This window comes from Schistocerca americana, chromosome X, assembly GCF_021461395.2.
Source record: "Schistocerca americana isolate TAMUIC-IGC-003095 chromosome X, iqSchAmer2.1, whole genome shotgun sequence".
In the NCBI taxonomy this organism is placed as follows: Eukaryota; Metazoa; Arthropoda; class Insecta; order Orthoptera; family Acrididae; genus Schistocerca; species Schistocerca americana.
The window spans coordinates 117,080,725-117,106,699 of record NC_060130.1 but is presented as its reverse complement, the minus strand read 5'-3'; the positions used below and the strand labels follow the sequence as shown (position 1 = coordinate 117,106,699).

General features: G+C 44.4%; 1 protein-coding gene across 1 annotated transcript in view; it reads right to left on the bottom strand.

Moving 5' to 3' along the window:
- Window positions 1-7,575: 7,575 nt before the first annotated feature.
- LOC124554968 (ras-related protein Rab-4B) overlaps window positions 7,576-25,975 on the bottom strand; it is a 104,611-nt gene continuing 86,211 nt past the window's right edge. Inside the window, exon 6 of the mRNA XM_047128700.1 lies at window positions 7,576-9,725. Within this exon, the coding sequence (XP_046984656.1) occupies window positions 9,613-9,725 (113 nt within the window). The 3' untranslated portion in view covers window positions 7,576-9,612. The remainder of the gene's footprint in view (window positions 9,726-25,975) is intronic.

The window sequence follows — 25,975 nt, the reverse complement described above, 5'->3', positions numbered from 1 at the left end:
ACAAAATAAAATAACCAAAAGCACATTCCGTTTAGTGGAACTACATACCCTTTTAGTTTACAATTTCATTGTGGTGTAATCATTATTGCAAATAGATAACTTGGATGAAAAAAAAAACAAACCTTGTGAGGTTTTATGGTAATAATTGTGCCATGTGTACAGTTGGTGAAAAAAAGGTGAAATTTATGGACGACTTTCTTAGTTTATAAAGGGGGCAGGCTGGAATTCTGAGGTAAACCACAAACAGAAATGAGAAGTTAAAGCATGTGTACAAGTAGGGACATGTTGATTACTTTGAAAATAAAATGCTCAGAACTTTAAAATGACAGACAACATTGCAAGCTACTGACAATTTGGATTTAGGAACCATTGTATATAGAATTTGATTGTTAATTAATGCAGAAAATGAACTTAGATCAAGCTGAACTCCGAAATCTGTATTCTAGGAACATTAATCTGAGATTAGTCCAACACTGGCTAGCAAATTGGCAAATCAAGTTCAGTGTGAGCCGATAAAAAATGGAATACATTTTGTGCAAATAAAAGTTGTAAATGATCAAATAATAAACAATAACTGAACATCTCTTACAAAAATGCTCTCTAGGCTTGAACAACAGTAAATTCTAGGCAAGTCATGGTCACCGGTGGGTAATAATTTACTGTAGAACATGCCCATTGCTGGAACTGCATGCACATTGCTGAACGGGAGTAGTATGTACAGTGTTAGACACAAAAACTGAGTGCCGGCCGGCCGCCACAGAGACTAAGTCCGAGTCGTTCACTTAAGGTGGCCAATAAATCTGACAGCCCCTGACACCACTGAGTCTGGCCATCTGCACAGTCTGGCAACATTGTAAGATGCAGAAGTCGCAGGAGGATATGTTATCTATTTCCGAGATGAGGTGTTGTGTGAGCCCATGGTCTAGTGGGAATCGTTGTGCATTCTAAACTTGTTGTTGCATGCTGACGTCCGACTGCCTCTCTCTCTCTTTTTTTTTTAACAACATTTTGGCCATCGTCTAAAGTTAAAAGTCTGTTTGAATATCTAAGATAATTCGCTTTACTTTGTACCCACCAGTGAAACAATTCCGCAGGACAGCTCGTGGCTGCGTCGTGATCAGAACAGTTTATGCTTGAGTGTTTCCTCAAGCTGCAGCGGCCACCGGCCAGACGCCACCTGCCACCTGAAATCGGGCGCCACCCAGGTGAATGCAGCGTGGTGCTGTCAGTATATGTATAAGCTGTCATTTTCGAATTTGAACTTCTAGTTATCATCTTGCAGTTAAGCATTGGAGATCATATACTTGAAAATCATGAACTGCGGTTAAGCGTTGTAAAATGGGTCGCAAGTGGAGAAAGGTCATCTGCAACACAATATTTACTTTTTGTATAATAGAGGGGTGAACGCAGAGGAGGCAGCTCAAAAGACTTGAACTGTGTGTAGCACGAGTGCTTTTGGGAAAAATACAACAAGAAAAGATATTCTTGTTTCAACAAAGGTCGTTCTGACATGAATGATTTTCCACATTAAGGAAGTCTCGACTACCGATATAAGTGATGGATTACCATTCATTTAACCATCATGCGACATTTGCATTCAACAGGCAAGGTTCAGAAGTCTGGTGTAGGAGTACTGCATGTCCTAATTAAACACAACAAAAATCAACAGAGTGATTACTATTGCAGTTTTGCTTGAACATCGTCAGGTCGCTCATTGAGCATTCCTGTGGAAGACTGTTACTGGTGACTAGTTATGCCTTTGTCGTTAACTTCCTAAGAAGAAATGAAAGGCTGAGCCCTATTAAAAGACCTAAACTCTAGCAAAGAGTAGTGTGAACATAATGTTTTCCATCTGATAGCTCCAAAAGTGTGTTTTGCACTACGTATTCTTCCCTCAAGGATGTGTCCATCACAGCTGGAATTTGTTGCCTACAATTGAGACACCTTTCGGTTGCAGAATAAGAAAACTGACTGACAAAACTACATCATGTGTGCTACTGCATGATAACACACACTGTTGATTTGAGGAACAAAACTATCCAGGAAATTGATAGGGAAGTCATCTCTCAGGCACTTGTTCCCCTGATCGCGTACTCATAAAATTTTACCTTTCCTGCTCTTGATCGATCAGCCGCCAAGGCAACTCATTTCTAGACGAAAATGCTCTTCAAACTACACTGGTTTAATGACATTGTTAGAACCTGTAGGTTGCTACAGGCATAGAAGTTTTAAACTACTTTAGCATTGTCAGAGTGTTTTAGATATTGTAAAAGAATACACGTTTGCTGATTAATTTCTTTTTGATAATTACTATTGCGTTCAATAAACTAATGGAAAAAGCAATTAAAATATTCACTGTACTAATGCAAATTAAATTCAACTTACTATAGAAACATCACAACGGCAGTCTATCTTCTATCTTAATGAAGCATTAAGTGTGTGTAAGATGATTGTGCCTATTTTAACACGAATTAGTAGGATATTACCAACTTTCGAAGTGAAAAACTTCCAGACGGCAGGAAATGTGCACTGATCCAACCACTCCATGAAAAAGGTCACAAATCTGATGTGAATAACTACAGAGGAATTTCCCTCCTTACAGTCCCTCATACAATCATCTCCACGTGCCTCTTACAACATGCACAAGAACAAGTCAAAACCCTAATTGTTTGGCGCCGAACAAATTTTCTACCTGAAATCCACACTGAAAATACTGTGGTGCTGTGCAGACGAAAAAAGTAGTTTTTCACAATTATCAGATGACAGATGGAGTTTATCAGATTCCACTAATTATGACTGCATTATTAATTGTTGGTTCACAGGCACTTTTCTGCCATTTATTGTAACTATTTTTTGAGTGTTAGAGCTGGAAGAATAGAAACATCAGGTCTTCGCCATATGGAATATTCGAATTCACCGTAAGTCTTCACGTTTCGAGCAATGGCAGAATATCCGTCAGAAAATCTGACAAGAAGCAGCCAGGTCACGTCTGTCTTCTGGCGAGTGTGTCGATGACAATGATCTCAATAACAATATTGTATACCAAAGATACATTGCCACATCAGCCACTGGAGAAGCTCCAAAATTGTGAATTGCGTCTGCTGAATACGCTTTTGAGGTTTTGGTCCGAATAGGACAGTGTTTTCGTTCGCCTTTCGAGACTCGCTGAATGCGAGGTTTTTAATTTCTTGTAGCAGAGCTACAAGCAGACAGGTAGGAACTCAATAAGGGAATTTTAAGACAACGCTTGAGCAAAATTTGTCTTACTACTTTCAGTATCCCTTAGTGTCAGAGCAAGAACCGTATGGTACTGCAAAATTCATAATGCCACTTTTGTTTTCTGCTGACATATTTTTTGTTGTTGTGAATACATAATTTTATCTATGAACTGTGACATTTTCATAATACTTGAGTATGATACAAGACATGAAGTAAATACAGACCTTCTCGAAGTCGAAAGTTGTCCTACTAATTCATGTTAAAATAGGCACAATTGTCTTATCGACACTTAATGCTTTATTAAGATAGACTGCCGTTGTGATCTTTCTATAGAAAGTTGAATTTCATTTGTATTAATACAATGAATATTTTGTGTGTTTTCCATTAGTTTATTGAACACAATCCTCCTCAGGGGACACTGCCTTAATGTAGCACTGTCCGTGTGGGCGAGGATCTGGAAAGCTATGCCGGTGGTAGCTTAGCTACCAGAAGGGTCACCCAAGCTCTGATACCGAGCACCGCGGGTTTCGAATGCACACCAGACGGCATGGACCTCGATTACCATTAGAGGTCTCTCCAGCCGTCGTGCCATAAGCCGTAGCTGCGTGCGCGCTCCTGGCCCGCGTATAATGTGAGGGCGCCATAGTGGAGCACGTGGTCCCAGTGGCCAATAGCAGCGTACTCTAACAGGTATTTAAGTGCCTGCCTCTTGCTCAGCAGGCAGTCTGATATTCGGGTTAGTCTATTGACATCTCGCCTACACACAGTGTTTACTTGGTTTCCGTGTCTGAGTGGATGTTGTGGATTCGTGAGGTTTCGCTTGTGACCCTGTTGTTATTTGCTTGTGGTTGTTCGTTAGGTCTTGTTCAGTTGTCCATTGTTGTTCGTGTCCGTCCTTCCCCGTTTGTTTTGTTTGTTCGTGGGCTGCTCCTGTTTGGTCCCACCACGCTTTCGTTCTCGGCAACCCCGCGACCGTTCTGGTCGTGGTTACAACACAAGCCGGACAGGCCAAAGGGGAGGAGCCAGACAAAGTGTGTCCCACAATGGCCTATCACTTCCCCTTTCCTATCCCAAACCTGTCCTCACCATTTCCTTTTCCTGTCATTTCCTGTTATATGTATAAGACCTCAAAAGCAGCGACAGCGGAGAAAGAGTCTTCCGGAATGGGAAGCTGGCGGAAGAGGTACCTTTCCTCTTTGGATACAAAAAGAGTACAAGTAGCGACTGTACCCGAGGGGCGGCTACTGACAGCGTCTGACTCGTAGTGAGCGGCTGATTTTTTATGTCTAAGACTGTTCATGTAGATAAATCAGTAAAGTCATTTTTATCAATCAATAATGCTATGAAGTTTTATCTCTGTGGCTACATGCCTGGCTGCAGATTCACAGGCCCTGGGTTCAATCCCAGGTCATTCCTAGTTTGTTTGGTTTTTTTTTTTCTTTGTTTCTGGCAATGATTGTCAATGTGTAAAATGCTGAGTTGCACCATGGTTTGGAGTCCACATTAAATTATATGCCCCATACACTGAGGTGACTAAAGTCATGGGATAGTGATATGCACATACAGAGATGGTGGTTGTATCACATGCATGAGGTACAAAATGTTGGTGCATCTGTGGAGCTTCCATTTGTACTCGGGTGATCATGGCTGCACGACTGCAATTAACAACCTTTGAACACAGAATGCTAGTTGGAGCTATACACATGGCACATCCCATTTCAGAAATCATTAGGGAATTCAGTATTCAGAGATCCATAGTATCAGGAGAGCTGAGAACATCAAATCGAGCGGTTATAGGCGCTACAGTCTGGAACCGCACGACCGCTATGGTCGCAGGTTCGAATCCTGCCTTGGGCATGGATGTGTGTGATGTCATTAGGTTAGTTAGGTTTAAGTAGTTCTACGTTCTGGGGGACTGATGACCTCAGATGTTAAATCCCATAGTGCTCCGAGCCATTTTGAGCCAATATTAAATTTCAGGCATTACCTCTCACCACGGATGACGCAGTGGCCGATGGGCTGCACTTCATGACTAAAAGCTGTGGCGTTTGCACAGAGTTGACAGTGCTAACAGCCAAGCAACACTGCATGAAATAACCACAGAAATCAATGTGGGTTGTACGATGAAGTGCGGCAAAATTTGGCATTAACGGGCTATGGCAGCAGTCAACAGATGCAAGTGCCTTTGCTAACAGCATGACATTGCCTGCAGCCCCTCTCCTGGGCTTGTTACCATATTGGTTGGACTCTATAGATGACTGGAAAACTGTGGGCTGGTCAGATGAGTCCCAAAACTGGCTCTGAGCACTATGGGACTTAACATATGAGATCATTAGTCCCCTAGAACTTAGAACTACTTAAACCTAATGAACCTAAGGACATCACACACATCCGTGCCCGAGGCAGGATTCAAACCTGTGACTGTAGCGGTTGTGCAGTTCCAGACTGAAGTGCCTAGAACCGCTCGGCCACTGCGGCTGGCGATGAGTCCCAATTTTGGCTAGTAAGTACTGTTGGTAGCGTTTGAGTGTGGCACAGACCCCACAAAGCTACAGACCCAGGTTGTCAGCGAGGCACAGTGCAAGCTGATGGTGGCTCTGTCTACACGGAATGGACTCGGTCCTCTGGTCCACCTGAACCAGTTATTGACGGGAAATGGTTGTTTGGCTACTTGGAGACCATCTGCAGCCATTCATGGACTGAATGTTCCCAAACAATGATGCACCATGTCACTAGACCACATTTGTTTGCAACTGGTTTGAAGAACATTCTGGACAATTCAAGTGAATGATTTGGCCGTCCAGATCACCTGACGTCAATCCCATTGAACACTTATGGGACATAATCGAGAGATCAGTCTGTGTACAAAATCCTGCACCAGCAACATTTTCACAATTGTGGTTAAGCTATAGAGGCAGTGCGGCTCAACTTTTCTGCAGGGGACTTCCATTGTCTTGTTGAGTCCATGCCACATTGAGTTGCAGTGCTATGCTGGGCAAAAGGATGTCACACATGATATTAGGAGGTATCCAATGACTTTTGTCACCTTAAGTGTACATTTGTATAGGTAAGTCTACTCAAAGATCTGAGCAAGTCAAGGGCATACCTCCTACAGAGCACTATGCATAGTAAATCACTGTCGGGTTCAAATTAACCTTCAGAGTCGACAACAGCTCTAGCTAAGCAGACAGTGCAAATGTATACCTGTGCCACTGTATTGATATGTTCTTTAGCACTGAATAACAATGGCTTTAAAATCTACTAAGATTCTTCCATATATGAAGGCATCTAAATCCGTGGCCAACAACCTGTAATATGTATGAATGCTTTGTGTTCAGCAAACTGCTGAAACTCCACGAGAAGCAACACCAAGGTTCGCTCCACTTTATGTCCAATTGGTTGACCCACCTAATGGCTACAACAAGCTATTGACCAACGTATTCTCTATGGTATGGGGTATAAAGATATTGACAACACTACATTTTGAAATCAAACTGCAGAATACACCACTTGCTGTTTTATTGGGGTTCTGAGCCACTGATGGGCAGTGTTCAGAGTTGAAAACTTTTAAGGTAGCGAATTATATTGTTCCTTTTTGTTTACTTTACAGATGTCTACTTAAATGTTTTCAGCTCTAGAGAATTTTTTCTGTTTATTTTCTTCCATCTTTACAACATGAAATCTTCAGTAATGTTGATAATTGATTTAGTGGTGTTGCTGAGCATGTCTCATGGTAATGTAAGGCAATACAACCTCTTTCAGGTGATAGTTTACTGTTATCCAACATAGTTAAGGAAGAACCTAGTTCACAAATTCACTATTGCCAAATGTGATACCCAGTCAGCTATGTTTATCCAATCTGCCTGTAATTAATCTCCCAGTCCACAGGAAAACATTTACTTGCTTTGAAGCAGCTGTTGGCCTTGTAATTGGGTTGCGTAGGACATACTGGACAATGTGGTCAGTATGCTAATGATTGTGTACAATGAACAAATGCAAAAATATTGGCATACTTGAAGCACTGAGACTTCATAGTGCATATAACAAAGGAAATGCTAATACATAACTAATTCCAATCACAAAGCATATTCAAATACATTTATTATTATTATTTTCCTCCTCTGTTGAATTTTCAAGTTGGCAAGTTAAAATTTCGCCTGGAAAAAATCTGCAGAAATAAGTTTCCAAGTCCCAAAACTGCAAATCTGTAATCACTCGAATGAGGCTGTACACAAATGAAAGACCAAATTAGATGTATGTAAATGCAGTACAAGTGATCCAACTTCTAAATTTAGGATTCTCTCTCTCTCTCGCACACACAGACACACCACTTGTAAGTAAAAAATTGACTATCAGTATGTCTCAAATTTGAGTTTATTCACATTGGTGAGTTGCATGTGTTTATGGCAGTTTTGTTACAATATGTTCACACCTGGTACAATTATTTAAAAATAAATTGCCAAATCACAGTGTGATTTGGATTCCATGACTAACAACCCTCCATGTTTCTTGTCAAAAATTGGACTTTAGCTGGAGGACACTATAATGTCTTTAACAGGACCACGATGATTAAAACGCACATTTACATTTTCAGGGATAGCTTTACAGACAGGCACATTAATCTGACAGCAGTGGCTGGTTCCCAATAAATGTTTTATTTCAACTAACAGCTTTTTATTATATGTAAAATTGCTTTACAAATTGAAGAGTGTAAGATTTTTTAAATTTGAAATCAATAAATTAATGCACAATATAAATATTTTTAAAGATAATTGGAAGCCGTGATTTTATTCATTTGGTCTTATAGTCTAATTTCTTAAGAGTTTATTTTAGTTTTACTGGTTTAAATTCAAAATGTTCGGCTTGTAATAAAATGCATGTAGCACCACTATAATTCCATACACGTGCAGGAAAAGTCAACAGATTTCAACTGATAAATCCTGTTTTAAAACAGGTTGTGAATTTGAATGAGAATTGTTTTCTTTCATAAAGATATACATCCTGTTTAACTAGTAATAGTTGTCACCAGGCTTTCAGAGACCACAATAATCAAAGAGGATTGAAATGTGAATTTGTGACAACTGAAATACAGGAATTGAGTACATTAAATATTTTACATGATATGTAACTTATCTAGTTATTTTAAGGAATGGTTAAGCAAGCTGGCTGCCTACATTACTTAGTGCACAGCTCTTTTTTATGTTGTTAGTATTCTACAATAGTTGTCTATTTGAACATACATTTGAAATAACACCATACATTTTCTTAGATGATAATTGGTGTTTCCAAGAGGAGGTCACTTGCTGATTCTATATACACTTTTTTCGGCTATATAAATGTAGTTATGTCCTAAAAGTCTCTATGATTATATTCCTGGCTAAAAGTCTAATTGCAGCCAAGTTCTGGTGCTATGTTTAAGACATCTCACTTAAACGTGTATTTTGACCTGTTATGTATCCAAAATTCATTCACTGCTCATTGCCTTGTCCTACACACATAACATTGGAACTAACAACCAAATTCAACACTTTTAACTGTTCTTCAGAGGCAACAATGTGTTAACAGCTCCAAGTTTCATTTTACTACATATATGATTTGTAGAAGTCCTATTTTTATGTATGGACAAAATGATTTAAATGTCAGTTAATGACAATAGTGACTCTGCAGTGTAATAAATGGATATCTGACCATACAAGTATGGGTTGACGTATGTCATTAGTATCTGTACTTTTTAATAAACAAGTAAGTGTAAATGAGAATAGTTTTGATGTCTGATTTAATTTACTATGTAGTAGTATATTTACTAAAATAGATATTTTTCAACTTAGTTGTACACAATGCAATGTCAGCAGAAGTTATGTTTAAATCATTAGATCCTTATAGTAAACACAAGGTGAGAAAAAGTAATGGAAGAATATCTTACCATTTAGCTTGTATTTGGAATAAAGTGTAATTTCAGTAGCATAGAGTTTTGAATGAACATAACTTTAGTATTTTATAAAATGTTTTCTGTGAATTAAACCTTTAAGTACCATAAGGCATTGTCATACAATGTTTTCTTTTTTTTTAAGTACAACTACATTCATCACTTATTTTAGATTACAGGAAATGATTTCCCTTATATGTTATTTTGAGATTCTTGTGCCACATGATACTTTCTCTTAAGTCATTTGCCAGTGACTAATACAGCAAACTTTGTTTATGGCATTAGTGTAATCTATTAATTTTATATTTGTTACAAATATTCTATAGTATTCTATATATGCAATATATAGCTTTTATTATAAACATAAATCAAACCTCAGCATGCATTATGATTCACATTTTAAAACACAACAACAATTCACTGACTTCTCAATGAAAAATATTTATCACAAAACAGACACATTCTGTTCACATGCGGCAAATACAATCGGGTGGTCGCCTATTGCTCTCTCTGTGGAGTCGGCGAGTGGTACTGTCTCCAAACTGTATTCCTGAGCCAATTCTTTCTGGATCCACTTCCCCTGAAAAAGTGTTAATTCAATATGCTATCTGCCAAAATACACACACACACACACACACACACACACACACACACACACACACACAAAAGTTATCTGTTCATTCTTCTGAGTCTGTAGTACTTTCATTAATTGAACTTAAGCAGTGGTACAAGGATTCACATACCTCCGGAAGGTAGACCTACCCCTGGGCATACGTGAAGATATTTCAATGGGTATGACAAACTTAAAATAAGCAATATACATATTCATTTAATTATGCACTGAATATACATTCTCCTTTTCATGATTTAAAAATGATTAATATATTGCTGTGGATTAAGTCATTACTGCAATTAACATACAGTTAAGCTGATGCATCACTGGGGGTACAAAGCTGAGTATGAAAGTGGTATGTGAAGAAGAAAGAAATACTGACAGTTTTCCAACTGTCTGCATTCTGTTTCACTGAAAAGGTGTGAGGATGTCAATTAAAAATAATTTGAATCTAGTCTTTAAACACTTACTCAGCCACCTATTTGTGTAGAAGGTAAATATATTGTGCAGAAAATTATATTACTTTTTGTTTGCATACAAATCATACCTGTGGTGTCACCGCCAGACACCACACTTGCTAGGTGGTAGCCTTTTTAATCGGCCGCGGTCCGTTAGTATACGTCGGACCCGCGTGTCGCCACTATCAGTGATTGCAGACCGAGCGCCGCCACACGGAAGGTCTAGAGAGACGTACTAGCACTCACCCCAGTTGTACAGCCGACTTTGCTAGCGACGCTACACTGACAAATACGCTCTCATTTGCCGAGACGATAGTTAGCATAGCCTTCAGCTAAGTCAATTGCTACGACCTAGCAAGGCGCCATCACCAAGTTCCAATGTTCACCAATTATGGATTGAAGTTAAGTATTCCAGAAGCTACGTACTTTTCTTTATAGCATTCATTACGTATCCTGTTTCAGACCTCACGCCAGCCTGCGTGAGTTTAAGCGCGTGCCTTTCGGCTTCCTCTCATTGTGTCTAGGCTGTCTTGCCTAGACACAACAATACCCATGCACACAAACCTGTTTACATTTGACAGCCTTTGAAAAAATAGCAGGTATAGTATTTCACAGACATGAAGTATTATTCACATTCACACATTGGTGCTCAAGTCTCACAGTTAAGCCTATCTTGAGCCATCACTGTAAACAGTCTGCAACCACATTTGCACCCCTCTGGACAGCTGGGAGCAACAATTGAAGTCTCCTGCTCTCCAACACATTCAATTCGAAGTTGAAATATTTGATTGTTTTACCACCGTCAAATCATTGTTGACTACAGCACTCGTTGTCTCCTGTCCTCACTGTTGTTGTTCTGATATTTGCTTTTTACTGAGTGCCAATAAGTAGCTTTTAGTTCGGCTCTTCATCCACACTCATGAATAGGCATTTACTTAAAATAGCAAACTTAAGTGTCTGGATCAGAATGCCTGAATACCCAGTAGTATGGGATTGGGAAAAGCATATGATTGGATAATAAGTGGTTGGTTGCGGACCAAACTACTAGGTCATCAGTCCCTCCATCGTTGGACAGACTAGTCTATGTGACAGTACATTAGAGATGGTTGGTTGGTTTAAAAGAGGGGGACAGGGACCAAACTACGCAGTCATCGGTCGCTTGTTCCTAATAAAACAATGCCACAAGTGTGAGAATAAAACAGGTGAGACATAGAACAAAATGTAGAGAAAGAAAGAAACGAACACTGAAAGGAACAAAACAGGACAAGAAAACAACAGAGAGATGCAAGAAACAGAAGAGAGTAAAACAAGAAAGCAGATTACAGTGGCTGGCCAACCACAGAAATAAGAAGGAAAAGTCAGCCACTCTGCAACACATTAAAACCTCCACCCTAAAACCTATAGAGTGGAGGACAGAGGGACAAAGGACATGCGTTAAAACTCTGATCAAATGATAAAACCCACCCTCACAGATGGAATGTAAAACCACATCAGATGATGAGGTGTTGTCTGCTAAAATCAATGATAACGAGTCTGGCAACCGAAGGTGAAGTCGCAGGGCAGCCAAAGAAGGACAGAGCAGAAGAATATGGGCCACTGTCAACAGGGTGCCACACCGACACTGAGGTGGGTCTTCACGGCGCAGGAGGTCCCTGCGATAGGCCCTCATCGAGGACTTCCACACATTTGTGGTCCCATTAATGGCTCTTAAGTTTGTTGTGCATAATGATATTTTGTCATTCCATTTCCCAAAGCTGAAAAACCTTGCAGCGTAATAATGAACGCAGGTCAGTTGCAGGGGTGCCCATCTCCAGAAGTGGTTTCCATGTAGCCTGTTTGGCCAGCCTGTCAGCAAGTTCATTTGCTGGGATTCTGACGTGACCAGGGGTCCAGACGAACACCACTGAACGACTGGACCGTTCCAGGGCATAGATGGACTCCTGGAAGGACACTACCAAAGGATGATGAGGGTAGCACTGGTCGATAGTTTTCAGGCTGCTCAAGGAGTCAGTACATAAAAGAAGACTCCCCAGGGCATGAACAGAGATACTGAAGTGCACAAGAAATGGCTACATACACTGCAGCCATCTGGTAAGGAATGCTGTTCAATGTGGCCGCTGTCAATGTAGGCAAAGCCTACACGACCATAAGTCATTGAGCCATCAGTGTAAACCACTTCAGAGCCCCGGAAGACGTCAAGAATCAAGAGGAAGTAACAGCGGAGAGCCGCAGGGTTAACGGAGTCCTTATGGCCACTTGACAGGTCCAGACGAAGATGCGGCCAAGGCATACACCATGGAGACATACGTGAACGGATCGCAAGTACAGGTGGTGAAGTGAAGGACTCCAGTTCGGAGAGAAGGGACCGCACACAAACCGCAATCATTAGCCCCGACCTGGGCCACTGATGTGGGAGATGGACTGTCACAGGCAGGGAAAGGAGACAGTAATTCATATGCTCAGGAGAACTACGAATGTGTGCTGCGTAACTGGCGAGCAGTTGCACACGTCTGATCTGCAATGGAGGGACCCCAGCCTCCACCAGTACGCTCGTCACCAGACTCGTCCTAAAGCTCCTGTCGCTAGTCGAACCCTGCAGTGGTGCACAGGGTCGAGTAAATGCAATGCTGAGGGCACTGCCGAACCATAAACCACACTCCCACAGTCAATTCGGGACTGGACAAGGGCTCTGTAGAGCCGCAGCAGCGTAGAGCAATCTGCACCCCAATTGTTGTTGCTCAGGCAATGGAGGGCATTGAGGTGCTGCCGGCACTTCTGCTTGAGCTGAAGAAGATGAAGCCAAGTCAACCAAGTGTCGAAAACCAGTCCTAAGGATCGATATGTCTCCACTACACTACAGTGAGTGGATCATCATGAAGGTAAAGTTCTGGGTCCGGATGAATGGTACGCCGCCAACAGAAGTGCAAGACGTCTGCATACAGAGAAGGTGAGATGGATGGCCTGACAGCTGCTGCTAGATCATTAATGGCCACTAAAAAATAGACACACACTCAATACAGAGCCCTGCGGGACTCCATTCTCCTGGATATGAATGGAACAATGGGAGGCACCAACTTGGGCATGGAAAGTACTGAGCAACAGGAAGTTTCGGATAAAAATTGGGAGTGGGCCCCAGAGACCCCACTCATACAATGTGGCAAGGATATGATGTCGCCAGGTCGTGTCATATGCTTTTCATAAATCAAAAAAGACAGCAACCACGTGTTGGCATCTGGAAAAGGCTGTTCGGATGGCAGACTTGAGGGACACACGATTATCAGCGGTAGAGCGACCGTGGCGGAAGCTGCCCTGACATAGAGCCAGTTGGCCACATGACTCCAGGACCTGCCCAACCCAACCGCCGATACACAATACGTTCCAGCAGCTTACAAAGAACGTTGGTGAGGGTGATGGGCCGATAGCTACCCACATCAAGCATGTTTTTACTGGGTTTGAGCACCGGAATGATGGTGCTCTCCTGCCATTGCGATGGAAAGACGCCATCACACTAGATCCGGTTGAAGATGACGAGGAGATGTGACTAGTAGTCAGATGAGAGATGTTTAATCATCTGGCTGTGGATCTGATCAGGCCCAGGAGCTGTGTCGGGGATTATGCAAGGGCACTGAAGAACTCCCACTCTGTAAATGGGAAGTTATAGGATTCACTGTGGCGTGTAGTGAATAAGAGAACGTTCCCTTCCTGTCACCATTTGAGAGTGTGACAGGCTGGAGGGTAATTCTCGGACGCAGAGGCTTGAGCAAAGACTCGGCAATTGCGATCGCGTCAGTAGATAACACACTATTTATGGTCACACCGGGAACATCTAAAGACATTTGAACTTTGCCAAGACTTGGGAATGTGACGTATGGCACCCAATGATAGAGATGTATCTCTCCTAATGCTCCTGCTTCCGTCGTTTAGTAAGTAATTGCTTCAGCGACTTCCGGTGACCACCAAGGGACGGCCTTACGCCAGGGGCACCCTAATGAGCGATGGATCGTGTTTTCTGCTGCAGAAACAATTGTTGTAGTCACCTGCTCAACCATCACACTGATGTTACCATGTGGGGGAGATTAAATGGTGACAGCAGAGGTGAAAGTTTCCGAGTCCGCCTTGTTTAAAGCCCATCTGGGCAGGCGTCCGTGGGCCTGATGCTGGGTCAAAGACAGGAAGACAGGGAAGTGGTCACTATCACACAGGTCGTCATGTGCTCTCCAGTGGATAGATGGGAGAAGACCTGAGCTGCAAACTGATAAATCAATGGCCGAGTAACTACCATGGGCCACACTGAAATGTGTGGCAGCCCCTGTATTTAAGAGGCAGAGGTCGAATTGAGGCAGTAAATTCTGGCATCTCTGCCTCCGCCAGTAAGCACGGTGTCACCCCACAAGGCGTTATGGGCATTAAAATCTCCCAAAAGTAGGAAAGGTTTAGGGAGTTGATCGATCACTGCAGCTAATACATTCAGGGGTATTGCATCATATGCGGAAAGATATACATTGCAGACTGTTATATCCTGCGTCGTCCTTGTTCTGACAGCCACAGGTTCAAGAATGGTTTGAAGGGGCACAGTTTCACTACAGACTGAGTTTAGGACATAAACGCAAACTCCACCTGACACTCGATTATAGTCGGTACGGTTCCTGTAATATCCCTTATAGCCAACAGACGGCAGGGGTCTGCTTTGCCGAGAACCAGGTTACCTGGAGGGCAATGCAGATAGCGTGTGTAAAGCTCAACAGTTGCCATAGCTCAGCCAGGCTGTGGAAAAAAACTGCCGCAATTCCACTGGAGGTTGACATCATCGAGAGACTGGGGAGGCATGGAACATTCAATGAGGTAGTTTATGCCTCAGTCACCTGCTGCCACCGACTTATTGCCTGAGCAGTCTATATCCATTGTGTCTGAGGGACTGGTGAGATCTAGGTCCTCAGTGGATGCCAAAATCTCCACTCTATCCTCAGACACAGAGCTTGTAGGTAGCACTGGTGTGGGTGCCACCAGAACTTCCTTGGTCTTCTGGGTATTCTTTTTGGATTTCCCTCACTGTCCTTGGGTTTCCCTGGCTGGGAGGACTTCACTGATTCCGTCTCCGGGACTGAAGACGAGCGTGAAGCCCTACGACCAGCTGCTTTTGGGCTCTTCAGCCACTGGCAGGTGTCGTTTCCTCACTAGCAGAAACATGGGAAGGGAGTGACCCAAGGGACCCCTTCCTAGTGAGAGAAGCCAAAGAAAGCCTATCCTTCTCCAGTTTAGACGTGGGGACGGACGTCCCTGATGGTTGGGGGGGGGGGGGGGGTTGCTACCAAAGTAGGTGGCGCAGACGATGTCATATGCACAGGATGCAGGCGTTCAAATTTTCTCTTAGCTTCAGTGTAGGTCAGTCAGTCCATGGTTTTGTACTCCCTGATTTTCCTTTCTTTCCGGAGAATCCTGCAGTCTGGCGATCAAGGCATTTGGTGCTCTCCGCAGTTGGCACAGATGTGATGGGGGGGTCCGCAATCTTGACGTGACGCTCTAAGTACAGCGGGAAGACATATGGCCGAACTTCCTGCACTTAAAGCACCGCATCGGGGGAGGGGTATAGGGTTTTACATCACAGCAGTACACAATCACCCTGACTTTCTTGGGCAATGTATCACCCTCGAAGGCCAGGATGAAGGCACCGGTGGCAACCTGATTATCCCTCGGACCCCGGTGGACAAAATGTACACCTCGCCACTCTAAATTGGCGCGCAGCTCATCATCAGACTGTAAAAGAAGGTCCCTGTCAAATATGATACCCTGGACCATATTTAAGCTCTTATGGGGCCCCAATCTGGGCTGCTGTTGCGTGAGATGTATTTCGATCTTTGGAAAGAGATGGCTTTAGTTTGGATGCTTAAGGGAGCTACAGACATGAGTAGCATAATTGACTAGCTGTTGCTGGCACCTGATCCACAACGGAGGGACCCCAGCCTCCATGAGTAAGCTGATCACAGGGCTAGTTCAAAAGGCTCTTGTTGCGAGTCAACCCTGCAGTGGTTTATCGATCCAGTATCCACAACGCTGAGGTCAGTGCCGAACCACATGCCAGCCTTCCATAATCAAGAAAGGGTTGTATCAGGGCTTTGTAATGCTGCAGAAGGATAGCGTGATCTGTGCCCCAGCTGCTGTTACCCAGGCAGTGAAGTATATTAAAGTGCAGATAGCACTTTTGCTTAAGCTGGTGAAGCTGGGGAATCCACATCAACCGAGCATTGAAGACCAGTCCTCAAAAGCAATAAGTCTCCTTCACATCTACTCTACATCTACATATACATCCATACTCCACAAGCCACCTGACGGTGTGTAGCGGAGGGTACCTTGAGGACCTCTATCAGTTCTCCCTTCTATTCCAGTCTCATATTGTTCGTGGAAAGAAGGACTGTCGGTATGCCTCTGTGTGGGCTCTAATCTCTCTGATTTTATCCTCATGGTCTCTTCGCGAGATATACGTAGGAGGGAGCAATATACTGCTTGACTCCTCTGTGAAGGTATGTTCTCGAAACTTCAACAAAAGCCTGTACCGAGCTACTGAGCGTCTCTCCTGCAGAGTCTTCCACTGGAGTTTATCTATCATCTCCGTAACACTTTCGCGATTACTAAATGATCCTGTAACGAAGTGCGCTGCTCTCCGTTGGATCTTCTCTATCTCTTCTATCAACCTTATCTGGTACGGATCCCACACTGCTGACCAGTATTCAAGCAGTGGGCAAACAAGCGTACTGTAACCTAATTTCTTTGTTTTCGGATTGCATTTCCTTAGGATTCTTCCAATGAATCTCAGTCCGGCATCTGCTTTACCGATGATCAACTTTATATGATCATTCCATTTTAAATCACTCCTAATTCGTACTCCCAGATAATTTATGGAATTAACTGCTTCCAGTTGCTGACCTGCTATATTGGAGCTAAATGATAAGGGATCTTTCTTTCTATGTATTCACAGCACATTACACTTGTCTACATTGAGATTCAATTGCCATTCCCTGCACCATGCTCAATTCACTGCAGATCCTCCTGCATTTCAGTACAATTTTCCATTGTTACAACCTCTTGATATACCACAGCATCATCCGCAAAAAGCCTCAGTGAACTTCCGATGTCATCCACAAGGTCATTTATGTATATTGTGAATAGCAACGGTCCTACGACACTCCCCTGCGGCACACCTGAAATCACTCTTACTTCGGAAGACTTCTCTCCATTGAGAATGACATGCTGCGTTGTGTTATCTAGGAACTCTTCAATCCAATCACACAATTGGTCTGATAGTCCATATGCTCTTACTTTGTTCATTAAACGACTGTGGGGAACTGTATCGAACGCCTTGCGGAAGTCAAGAAACACGGCATCTACCGGGGAACCCGAGTCTATGGCCCTCTGAGTCTCGTGGATGAATAGTGCGAGCTGGATTTCACACAATCGTCTTTTTCGAAACCCATGCTGATTCCTACAGAATAGATTTCTAGTCTCCAGAAAAGTCATTATACTCGAACATAATACGTGTTCCAAAATTCTACAACTGATCGACATTAGAGATATAGGTCTATAGTTCTGCACATCTGTTCGATGTCCCTTCTTGAAAACGGGGATGACCTGTGCCCTTTTCCAATCCTTTGGAACACTACACTCTTCTGGAGACCTACAGTACACTGCTGCAAGAAGGGGGGCAAGTTCCTTCACGTACTCTGTGTAAAATCGAACTGGTATCCCATCAGGTCCAGCGGCCATTCCTCTTATGAGGGATTTTAATTGTTTCTCTATCCCTCTGTCGTCTATTTCGATATCTACCATTTTGTCATCTGTGCGACAATCTAGAGAAGGAACTACAGTGCAGTCTTCCTCTGTGAAACAGCTTTGGGAAAAGACATTTAGTATTTCGGCCCTTAGTCTGTCATCCTTTGTTTCAGTACCATTTTGGTCACAGAGTGTCTGGACATTTTGTTTTGATCCACCTACCGCTTTGACATAAGACCAAAATTTCTTACGATTTTCTGCCAAGTCAGTACATAGAACTTTACTTTTGAATTCATTGAACGCCTCTCGCATAGCCCTCCTCACACTACATTTTGCTTCGCGTAATTTTTATTTGTCTGCAAGGCTTTGGCTATGTTTATTTGGTTATTAAAGTACAGTTATGGTTGTGGGTGAAAGGCACAACATCGACAGAAGTGCACGATGCGAGTCTTGGCAGCTGAAAGCCGAAAGCCATGGACAAGCCCCCATGCCCGTGCCTTTCATATGGTGCCTTGCAGTTCACATTCAGTGACATCCCCACTAGAGGAGCAGTAGCAGAGGTAAAAGTCTTCAGCATACAAGGAGCGTGATACTAAGGACCCCACAGCTGCTGCTAGACCATTGATGGCTGGTACATAGGGGGGGACACTCTGTACAGCGCCCTATGGCACCCCATTCTCTTGGATATGGCGAGAACTGTGGTTGGCATCAACTTCAACATGGAAAATATGATGAGACAAGATGTTCAGTAGTGGAACAGTCTTGGCAAAAACCACCCTGCGACGCAGCCAGTAGACCCAGAGACTCAAGGAGCTACTAGCTCACCACTCTTTCAAGGCACATACAGAGAACAATGGTGAGATGAATTGGGTAATAACTGTCCAAATCTAGAAGGTGCTTACCCAATTCCAGTACTGGGACCATGATACTTTCTTGGCACTGCTATGGGAACTCACCCTCGCTCCAGATGTGATTAAGAATGGCAAGGATATGATACTTACAATCCACCAATAGGTGTTTGAACACTTAGTTATGGATGCAGTCTGGCCCTGAGGCAGTGTCAGGGGAGTGGGCTAGAACAATGACAAATTCCAACTTGCTGAATGAAGCATTATAGGATTCCAGATGACGTGTAGTAAAAGATAACTACTTTCACTCCACCTACTGTTTTAGGACACGGAAGGCAGATCAATAATTCTCAGATGCAGAGGCTTGAGCATAACGCAGAGCAAAATGTTTGGTGACAGCATCTGGGTCAGTGCAGACAGTCCCATTGAATGTAATACATCTACATCTACATTTATACTCCGCAAGCCACCCAACGGTGTGTATGTGCCACTGTCATTACCTCCCTTTCCTGTTCCAGTCGCGTATGGTTCGCGGGAAGAACATGTTCTAAAATTCTACAACAGATCGACATCAGAGATATAGGTTTATAGTTTTGCGCATCTGCTCGATGACCCTTCTTGAAGACTGGGACTGCCTGTGCTCTTTTCCAATCAATTGGCACCTTCCGTCCCTCTAGAGACTTGCGGTACATGGCTGTTAGAAGGGGGGCAAGTTCTTTCACGTACTCTATGTAGAATCGAATTGGTATCCCGTCAGGTCCAGTGGACCTTCCTCTGTTGAGTGATTTCAGTTGCTTTTCTATTCCTTGGACACTTATTTCGATGTCAGCCATTTTTCGTTCGTGCGAGGATTTAGAGAAGGAACTGCAGTGCAGTCTTCCTCTGTGAAACAGCTTTGGAAAAAGGTGTTTGGTATTTCAGCTTTACGAGTGTCATCCTCTGTTTCAATGCCATCATCATCCCGGAGTGTCTGGATATGCTTTTTCGAGCCACTTACTGATTTAACGTAAGACCAGAACTTCCTAGGATTTTCTGTCAAGTCGGTACATAGAATTTTACTTTTGAATTCACTGAACGCTTCACACATAGCCCTCCTTACGCTAACTTTGACATCATTTAGCTTCTGTTTGTCTGAGAGGTTTTGGCTGCGTTTAAACTTGCAGTGAAGCTTTCTTTGCTTTCGCAGTAGTTTCCTTACTTTGTTGTTGAACCACAGTGGGTTTTTCCCATCCCTCACAGTTTTACTCGGCACGTACCTGTCTAAAACGCATTTTACGATTGCCTTGAACTTTTTCCATAAACGCTCAACATTGTCAGTGTCGGAACAGAAATTTTTATTTTGATCTGTTAGGTAGTCTGAAATCTGCCTTCTATTACTCTTGCTAAACAGATAAACCTTCCTCCCTTTTTTAATATTCGTATTTACTTCCATATTCAGGGATGCTGCAACGGCCTTATGATCACTGATTCCCTGTTCTGCGCTTACAGAGTCGAAAAGTTTGGGTCTGTTTGTTATCAGTAGGTCCACGATCTTATCTCCATGATTTGGTTCTCTGTTTAATTGCTCAAGGTAATTTTCGGATAGTGCACTCAGTATAATGTCACTCGATGCTCTGTCCCTACACCTGTCCTAAACATCTGAGTGTCCCAGTCTATATCTGGTAAATTAAAATCTCCACATAAGACTATAACATGCTGAGGAAATTTATGTGGAATGTATTCCAGATTTTCTATCAGTTGTTCTGCCACTAATGCTGCTGAGTCGGGAGGTCGGTAAAATGAGCCAATTATTAACCTAGCTCAGTTGTTGAGTGTAACCTCCACCCATAATAATTCACAGGAACTATCCACTTCTACTTCACTACAGGATAAACTACTACTAACAGCGACAAACACGCCACCTCTGGTTGCATGCAATCTATCCTTTCTAAACACCGTCTGTGCCTTTGTAAAAATTTCAGTAGAATTTATCTCTGGCTTCAGCCAGCTTTCCGTACCTATAACGATTTCAGCTTCGGTGCATTCTATCAGCGCTTGAAGTTCCGGTACTTTACCAATGCAGCTTCGACAGTTACAATACCGATCGCTGCTTGGTCCCTGCATGTCCTGACTTTTCCCTGCACCCTTTGAGGCTGTTGCCCTTTCTGTACTTGCCCGAGGCCATCTAACCTAAAAAACTGCCCAGTCCACGCCACACAACCCCGGATCTATCAGACTGAGGGGCAACCTCTGGAACAGGACAAGCAGCCATGTCCGGCCGAACATCAGTATCAGCCGGAGACAGAGCCTGAAACCGATTTGTCAGACAAACTGGAGAGGCCTTCCGTTCAGCCCTCTGGAATGTCTTTCGCCCCCTGCCACACCTCTAAACGCCCTCCCACTCTACCATGGGTGAGGGGTCGGGCTCAACGTGGGCAGTATCCTGAGCAGCCACAGCCGTAGTCCGATCAGGGGATGCGTGGGACGAGCTGGCCGTCCCCGACAAACCCCCATCTAGACCTTCACAGTGATGCCCATTGGCAACAGGTACACCTGCAGGGTCTGCTATACAAAGAGACATCTGACCTTTGGCAAAACCTGCGAAGGAGAGGTACCTGGTCCGATGGTTGAACCGTACTATTCCCAGCAGTCTCGTTTCTGTTGTTTTATTAGGTGGCAGACCTGGGCACAAAGGTGCTCCATCGATGGATGCTGCTTATGACATTTTAGAGCCTGCCTACGATCTCTAATGGCCTTAGTGATTTCTGATGACCACCATGGGGGACTGTCTTCCGTTGGAGTGGTCGCTAAATCAGCTGCCGAAAGAACGGCTGTAGTTGTATTCTGGACTGCCCCACTGGTATCTCCATGTCATGGGGAGCCAAGGGGGACAGCAGAGGCGAAAGCACCCCAGTTAACACTGTTGAGCCTGTCTGAGCAGGTGTCCAGGAGAGTAACGCTGATGCAGGGACAGGAATATTGGTTGGTTGGTTTAAAAGAGGGGGGAAGGGAACAAGCTACGAGGTCATCAGGCCATGTTTCAAAGGAAACAATGCCACAAGGGTGAGAACGAGAGAATGTGACTTCCAACACAAAACATAATGAAAGGAAAAACCACAACAATGACAGAAGGGCAACATACACGTAAATGGACAGAAGGGGACAAGAAACACACAAAGACACAAGAAACAGGTAGAAGAGGTTAAAACAAGAAAACAGGTTACCATGGCTGGCTGACCATGAGGATAAAAAGGAAAAGCCAGCCACTCTGCAACACATTAAAACCTCCACCCGGAAAGCACTAGGGTGGAGGACACACAGAGACAAAGGGCATGTGCTAAATCTTAGAGCAAATGATAAAACTCACCCTCACGAATAAAATGTAAAACTAAAGATGCTGTTGAGGCATTGTCGCCCAACACTGAAGGTAGGGTGCTGGGAAAGTTAAAAGTCCGCTGCAGAGCAGCAAAAAGTGGGCAGTCCAGCAAGAGATGGATGACCATCATTTGTGAGCCACAGCGACACCAAGGTGGGACCTTTTGATGGAGGAGGTACCCATGCGTCAGCCACATATGGCCAATGCGGAGCTGACAGAGATCCACAGAGCCCCTGTGAGAGGCATGCCCTGAGGTCTCCCACACATTCATAGTTTCCTTAATGGCATGCAGCTCGTGCGTACTGAGGTTATGCCATTCTGTCTCCCAGAACTGCCAAACCTTGCGGTGTAATACTGAATGCACGTCAGTTTCAAAGAAGCCTATCTCCGTAAGTGGTTTCTGCGTAGTCCATTTGGCCAGTCTGTCAGCAAGTTCATTTCCTGGGATTCCGACATGACCAGGGGTCCAGACGAACACCACTGGATGACTGGACTGTTCCAGAGCATAGATGGACTCCTGGATAGGTGCTACCAAAGGATGACGAGGGTAGCACTGGTTGATAGTGTTCAGGTTGCTCGAGGAGTCAGTACATAAAAGAAAAGACTCCCAAGAGCATGAACGGAGATACTGAAGTGCACGAGAAATGGTCACAAGCTCTGTACGGAATACAATGCAGCCATCAGGTACGGAATACTGTTCAATATGCCCACCGTGAATGTAGGCAAAGCCTACATGACCATCAGCCATTGAGCCATTGGTGTAAACCACTTCAGAGCCTCGGAACATGTCAAGAATCGAGAGGAAGTGACAGCAGAGAGCTGCACGGTTAAAGGAGTCCTTAGGGCCAAGTGAAAGGTCGAGGCGAAGCCGAGGCCTAGGTGTGCACCATGGAGGTGTTTGTGAATGAACTGCAAGTATAGGTGGTAAATGCAAGGACTCCAGTTTGGAGAGAAGGGATTGCACACTAACTGCAGTTGTGAGCCCTGACTATTGACTGTCGGTGAGGGAGATGAACCACTGTGGGTGGGAAAAGGAGACGGTAATTCGAATGAGCAGGAGAACTACAAATGAGTGCAACGTAATTGGAGAACAATTCCACACGCCTAACTTGCAATGGAGGGACTCCGGCCTCCACCAGAACGCTGGTCACCGGACTTGTCCTAAAAGCTCCCGTTGCTAGGCGAATGCCACAGTAGTGCACTGGGTCGAGTAAACGCAACACTGAGGGTGTATGAGGAGTCAGAGCCACAGGATATAGGCGCTCATATTTTCTCTTAGCCTCAGTGTAGGTCAATCGGTCTAGAGTGTCGTATTTCATGCTTTTCCTCACTTCCTGTAAAATCCTGCAGTCTGGCGAGCAAGGTGAATGATGCTCTCTGCATTTGACAGAGATGGGAGGCGGGGCACATGGATTATTGGGATGTGATGGATGTCCACAATCTCGACATGTGATGCTGGATGTACAGCGGGAAGACACATGGCCGAACTTCCAGCACTTAAAGCACCGCGTCGGGGTAGGGATATATGGGTTGAAATCACAGAGGTACACCATCACCTTGATCTTCTTGGGTAAGGTGTCACCCTCGAAGGCCAAGATGAAGGCACTGGTGGCCACCTGATTATCCCTCGGACCCCGATTGATGCGCCGCACCAAATGAACACCTCGCCGTTCTAAACAGGCGCGCAGCTCATCGTCAGACTGAAAACGAAGGTCCTATGGAAGATAATACCTTGGACCATATTTAAGCTCTCCTATGGCGTGTTGGTAACAGAAACATCCCCAACTTGTTACAAGTGAGTAAAGTCTGTGACTGGGCACAGGATGCTGTTTTTATCAAGACTGACTCAGATCGCATTTTGGACAAGCCCTCCAAGTCCTCAAACTCATCCTCTAAATGCTCTACAAAAAAACTGTGGCTTCATCGAAACAAAGGAGTCCCCATCTGTTCTCCTACATATGAGGTTCCGGGTTGAATAAAGTTTGCTGCCATCCTTAGTCTGGCGTTCCTCCCATGGTGTGGCTAGGGAGGGGAATGATTAAGGGTCGTACTTTCTTGCATTGTACTGAGACTTTGAACGCTCAGAGACTGCTGGTGTTTGATCACCAGCAAGTGACTATGTGATACGCTTCATCGTGCATCATCTGCTCTGATGTCACAAGGCCAACTGGCAGGATGGCCACTGCTGGGAGTCCTGATGCCCCAGGGTGACAGGCATCTACTCCTTGGCATATGTGGGGAGTTAAAGGCGTAGGCATCAGCAGAGTGATCCCTGTATTGTCAGGGGGCTACAATCAACAGGGTACATGGCAGTTACACCACAATGTACTGGCTACCACGCTGGATATCAGGTACAAAGAAGTCCATGGTCATCGTCGGCGCAAAAAGCGACTCTGCATAGTGCATGGTGAAAAACACATCCAGGAAGGCATGTCTGCCCAAGAGATGGAGAATGAGCTGGACTGCAGTGCAACAATGAGAGAGTGGGCTATAGATCTCAAGGCATGATGGACACTATGCACATGTAAGGCACTGAAGAGCACTGAGTGTATCAGAGCAGAGTACATATGGAGAATGGTGGTGGCGGCGGACATACTGAACGGCCTGAGAGAGAGAGCAAAAAGCTCGGCCGTAAAGCTGGAACACTGGTCGAGGAGCCGGTATTTAAAGGTGACGTCCCCGACGACAAAGGCACAGCCGACACCATTGTCAGTTTTGGTGAGTCGCGCACGAAGTTCGACAAACCGTGAGCAATACATTGCATCTGGATTACCCTCCTTCGGGAGCGAGCTGAGGTCAAGATGAATGTGAACCGGAGCCTGGAGCCAAGGTGGTGTCGGGCTCTCACACTCTCTGAAGGTGGTAGGGAGGGCAAAATCCAACTGTCGAAGCAGGCGACGAAAGTGGACTTCAGGGGGCAGCAGGGCAGACACATACAACCCATACTGACGGTCGAGAAAATCGTCGAAGGAGGACTGATAAGAGGGGTGGTCGGGCATTGACAACAGCCGGCAGGCATACCGACAAAGCAGTACGTCGTGCTGGTACGTCAATGGTAATTCGGCAGCTTCAGCATAAAGAATCTCGACGGGACTAGCGTAGAATGCTCCGGTCGCAAGACGTAACCCCCGATGATGGATGGAGTTGAGACGGCGTAAGAGGGATGGCCAAGCAGACAAGTAGACGAGGCTCCCATAATCCAGCTTTGATCGGACTATGGACCGATATAAGTGAAGCAGGACAGTGCGATCCGCTCCCCAAGATGAACCACTAAGAACACGGAGGACATTAAGGGAATGTGTACAACAGGCAGCCAAATAAGAGACATGCGGAGACCAACAAAGTTTCCTGTCCAGTGTGAGCCCTAGAAACTTCGTTGTCTCCACGAATGGGAGAACAACAGGACCGAGATGTAAGGATGGTGGAAGGAATGCTTTATATCGCCAAAAGTTGATGCAAACCGTCTTCTCTTCAGAGAACCGGAAGCCAATAGCCACACTCCATGCGTATAGGCTGTCAAAGACAACGCTGAAGGCAGCGCTCCAGGAGGCATGTTCTCTGGGCACTGCAGTAGATCGCGAAGTCATCGACGAAAAGAGAGCCTGAGATGTTAGGTGGAATGCAATCCATAATTGGATTGATCGCTATGGCAAAAAGGGCTACGCTCAAAACGGAGCCCTGAGGCACTCCATTCTCCTGGAGGAAGGCGTCGGACAATACGAAACCCACACATACCCTAAACATTCGATCTGTTAAAAATGAATCAATAAAAAGGGGCAGGCAACCACGTAC